The 4,067-nt window shown below is 53.0% G+C and overlaps 1 protein-coding gene across 1 annotated transcript in view; it reads right to left on the bottom strand.

Annotated features, from left to right (window-relative positions):
- Nucleotides 1-6: 6 nt before the first annotated feature.
- The window catches only part of PPP2R1A (protein phosphatase 2 regulatory subunit A, alpha), a 34,644-nt gene continuing 30,583 nt past the window's right edge, over nt 7-4,067 (bottom strand). Inside the window, exons 13-15 of the mRNA XM_015427855.1 lie at nt 2,472-2,614; nt 2,192-2,283; nt 7-128 (exon numbers count right to left, since the gene is read on the bottom strand). Of these exons, the coding sequence (XP_015283341.1) occupies nt 112-128; nt 2,192-2,283; nt 2,472-2,614 (252 nt within the window). The 3' untranslated portion in view covers nt 7-111. The remainder of the gene's footprint in view (nt 129-2,191; nt 2,284-2,471; nt 2,615-4,067) is intronic.

Below are 4,067 nucleotides of genomic sequence, written 5' to 3'. Positions count from 1 at the left end.
GGGGGGGGGGAGAGGAGAGTTGGGTCATACACATCCAGGGAAGACTGGGGTGGGGGGAGTCGGTCCAACGGTGTCCAAGTTGAAGAGACAGCAGTGCCAGGGTCTCAGAGCTCACGCCAGTGACAGCACTGCAGAGGGAGACGATAAAGGGGTAAAAAAAAGAAAAAGTCAAGATTTCACGAGCAGCCCATCCAATGAGCCACCACCTCCTCGAACCATTTTGTCCTGCAGACAGGGATTTCCCCTTGCACACAAATAAAGAATCCCTGCGCGCATCACCGCTCAAGCATAACCTAAGCCTCCGAAGAAAGTTCAACTCCAGACCACCAATGAAGAGGAGGAGAAGAGATTGGATTTATACCCCGCCCTTCACTCAGAGCGGTTTACAAACTCCTTTCCCTTCCCCTCCCCACAACAGACACCCTGTTGTGGGGCTGAGAGAGCTCTTTCCAGAACTGCCCTTGAGAGAACAGCTCTTGTCAGAACTACGGCTTGCCCAAGGTCATCCAGCAGCTGTGAGTGGAGGAGTGGGGAATCAAACCCGGTTCTCCCAGATTAGAATCCGCACACTTAACCACGACACCAAACTGGCTCCGTAAAGCTGGTGGCCATCGAAGGGTACCAAACAAGGCTGTCTTTTTGCTGTGATACACCAACAAGGATACCCCGCCGGAAACTGGAAACAGACAGGCCCGGAGTTCAGACAGTCATGAGAACAGAGGGCTGGTTTAGTCTTGCGTGCTCGTCTGTAGGTGGCCACGGTAGGTGGCTTGCGTGCACAAATGAGTCATCGCCAAGACTGAACAGCGAGAACTCCCCGACCGTCTCAAACAGAAGCTATTTCGGTGGAGCGTGTTCAGACCTTGTGCTGCGAGATCATCACATTATGTACCAGTGTCTATAAGCCGGGCTCGACAAGTGGCTTTGAACGCTAGAGCAGGGGGGTGGGCAACCTTTCCCGAATTGAAGCGTCAAACACTGTCGAAACTCGGAGCGAGAGATCGACAAGGAGCTGGCGCCAAAAGGCCCGTTTGCATAACTGAAACATATACCCATTCGATATTACCGATAGTCCGGCAAATGGATTCATCTATCCAGTTCCTGCAGCCCAAACACTGATTGCTGCGAGTCTGTTATTAGGAAGTAGCGCACATGAGATACCCCCAATATACAAAAGAGGAACCAGAATCATTTTTTAAAAATGAACTGGCATCAATCAACATGGATTAGCGGTACCTGTTCCCTTCTACCATTCCCCTTCCTAAAAGCAACACTAGGCAACCTTTAACTCAGAGGTGTCGAACTAATTTGTTACAAGGGCCGGGCCATGTGTGCCATAAATTGTAATGCCAGGTACTGGAGATATAAACTGTATAAAGGACAGCAGCTGGTAAGCTCCAAGTTGGTGTATCCTCACTGCAAGGTTTCACGGGCTGGGAGGGGTGTGTGCAAAGGAAAACCCATATGGGTGGACTGGAGAGCCAGTGGTGCAGCGCTGGGCAGACGCTCCCACGCTGCTTGACTGCTGCGGACGAGGTTGTTCTGCCATGCTGAAGTCAGAGTGGCTCCGCCCACTCCGCCCTGAGCAGTCTCCTGCTCCCTTCCTTACACAAGTTGCTTGCAGGCCGCATAAAAGCCCTAGACGGGCCGGTTCCGGCCCCCGGGCCTTAAGTTTGACACCCCTGCTTTAACTCCCAGGAATATACGTTGCTGCCATTCTTCACATACCAGTTCTTCGAGCGTCCTACCCACCCCTCCAGTGCACCTTAAAGATGTCATTTTCTTTTCCTTCTTTTTTTAAAAGACCCACAGGTCGCTGACCCTCGGGTTTGAACAATCCGTAGACCAGACTGACCAGGATAGGAACCTGCCAGCCACCCCCCCTCAACCCCCCAAGCCAGGGCTCCTAGGTCCGGAGACAACCCTACCTGCCTGCAGATACGTTTATTATAATACACAGCCTCTCCAGTACCAGCACTGACGGCAGAAGCTTCCCCCCTTAGGACCTGGCTTCTCCTTTCACCGAGCTCTCTTGGGAAGCCTTCGGCGAACACTCGGCTGCTCTCACAGCTTCTTCCCCTCGGGCGGTCTGTGCCAACCAAAGCCAGGTAAAGAGGGAAGGAGGGACAGACCAGGCTCTGGAGAATCCACCAGGCTGAATGCAAGGAAGGAAACCCGTTCCCCAACTCACCAGAAAGCGCCTCCTGGGCAAAGTACTTGACGTCCACATCGGGGTCCTGTGTTAGTTTCTCCAGCACTGGCTTCACTTCGTTCTGAAGGGTGCTGCGGGGGGGAGGGGGGGGAGAGGCGAGGGATGAGCAGGAGAAGGCACGGCCGGGCTTTCCACAGTTCCTCCCCAAAGGCTTTCAAGTGCCGCCCCCTGCCTTCCCCTCCTAGCGACTGCATCCCATCACCCAAAACAGACTCAGGGCTGCTGCTGGCTCAGCCGAATCCAGCCAATCCCCCGCTACCTGTTGTCCAAGATTGGTCCTATCTTCTGCAGGGACTTGGCCACGTTGAAGCGGACGTTGGCCACGGCGTCGCCCGCCATCCGCAACACGGTGGGAAGCATGTGCTTGGTGGTGATCTCCTGCCCGCACACTTCCGACAGCACCTGGCGGGGAAAGGGGACCGTGGGACACGTTACGATCGGGAGACGGGTGTGTGTGTGTGGGCGTGCGTGTCTCCGCTGACTCTCAAAACCTTCCTCCGACACGATTTGTCCCACCTGCCCTTGCGACGCAGGGCCTGTCCTGGAGTTGCCAGGGAGCCATCAGAAAAGCCCCCGGGGGGTTAAGGTCTCCAGTAAGGTGCCTCCGAGATGCCTCAACAAGTTAACAGGGAGGGTACAGGCAAGCGTTCCGTGCGCCTTGGTGTTTAGTCATGCCGGCCACATGACCACGGAAACGTCTTTGGACAGCGCCGGCTCTTCGGCTTTGAAACGGAGATGAGCACCGCAACCCTAGAGTCGGACTCGACTGGCTTTCGAGCAAGGGAACCTTTCCCTTTACTTTACAGGCAAGCCTCCCCCAGAAGACTCGGGGAACCACCACTGAGGAAAGGGAGCCGGGAGTGGCGACGTGTGAATTCTCTGTCCCCTGGAAGGTCTTAGAAATCCAAACGCAGAGCGGCTCGTCTGGCAGGCTGAGTCACTCGGGGCTATCTAGGAAAGATGAAACCTGCCTCCTGAACAGGACTTTCCAGTGTGAGAGAGCATGCTTTGGAAGATGGGGCTTTTCACTGCAGGAGGCTCTCCCGGTAACTCAGCATAGCTGCAGGGCCTCCCCAAACATTCCCTCCCTCTCCCTGCACCCCATTTCTCAAGTGGTCTAGATCAAGATGGGGTCGCCATGTTAAGTTTGTGCATATCGGGAGCATCACAGTGTGGGATCCTATGACCTTTTGGTTGTAATGGCCAAAAGACAGCAAATAACAACTGTGTACTCCACAAACCCGCACCAAAGTTAACAAAAAGAGACTTCAACACAAAGGTAATTCAACACATGTAATCCATCATAGGAAAATACAAAAGTCCACAATATCCCAAAGGGAAAGAACAAAGTCCAGAATAGAAATTTCTCAAAGGGAAACAATGAAGTCTGGAATAGATATCAACACTTTCCCTAGGTATTGTTCAGCGTTTCAGACTTCTGATCCTTCCTCAGGAACAAAAAGCCACTACAGGAAGTCTCATTGCAATTTCTTAACAGGCAAACTTTATTCAGTTTCTATATGGGCCAGGTCTCCTAAGCTTTAGAAAGCACCTACCAAGGTTGCTATTATGTAAGTTGGACCAGACATGCTGTGTATTTTCCTATGATGGGTTACATGTGTTGAATTACCTTTGTGTTGGAAGTCTCTTTTTGTTAACTTTGGTGCGGGTTTGTGCAGTACACAGTTGTTATTTGCTGTTTTTGTTGGCCAGTCTGTCTGTAGCAGCAGGAAAGAGCGAGAGAACAGGAGCACCTTCAAGACTGACAAAACGGGTGGCCGGGGCGTTGTCAGCTAGCTGCCATAGAAGACTGTGTATCAGTAGTTCCCCCCCCCCCCCCCCCCCGGGGCACCCC

The sequence above is a fragment of the Gekko japonicus genome, unplaced genomic scaffold (assembly GCF_001447785.1).
Source record: "Gekko japonicus isolate JY-2015 unplaced genomic scaffold, Gekko_japonicus_V1.1 scaffold641, whole genome shotgun sequence".
Classification (NCBI taxonomy): domain Eukaryota; kingdom Metazoa; phylum Chordata; class Lepidosauria; order Squamata; family Gekkonidae; genus Gekko; species Gekko japonicus.
This window is presented reverse-complemented; position numbering and strand designations above follow the sequence as displayed.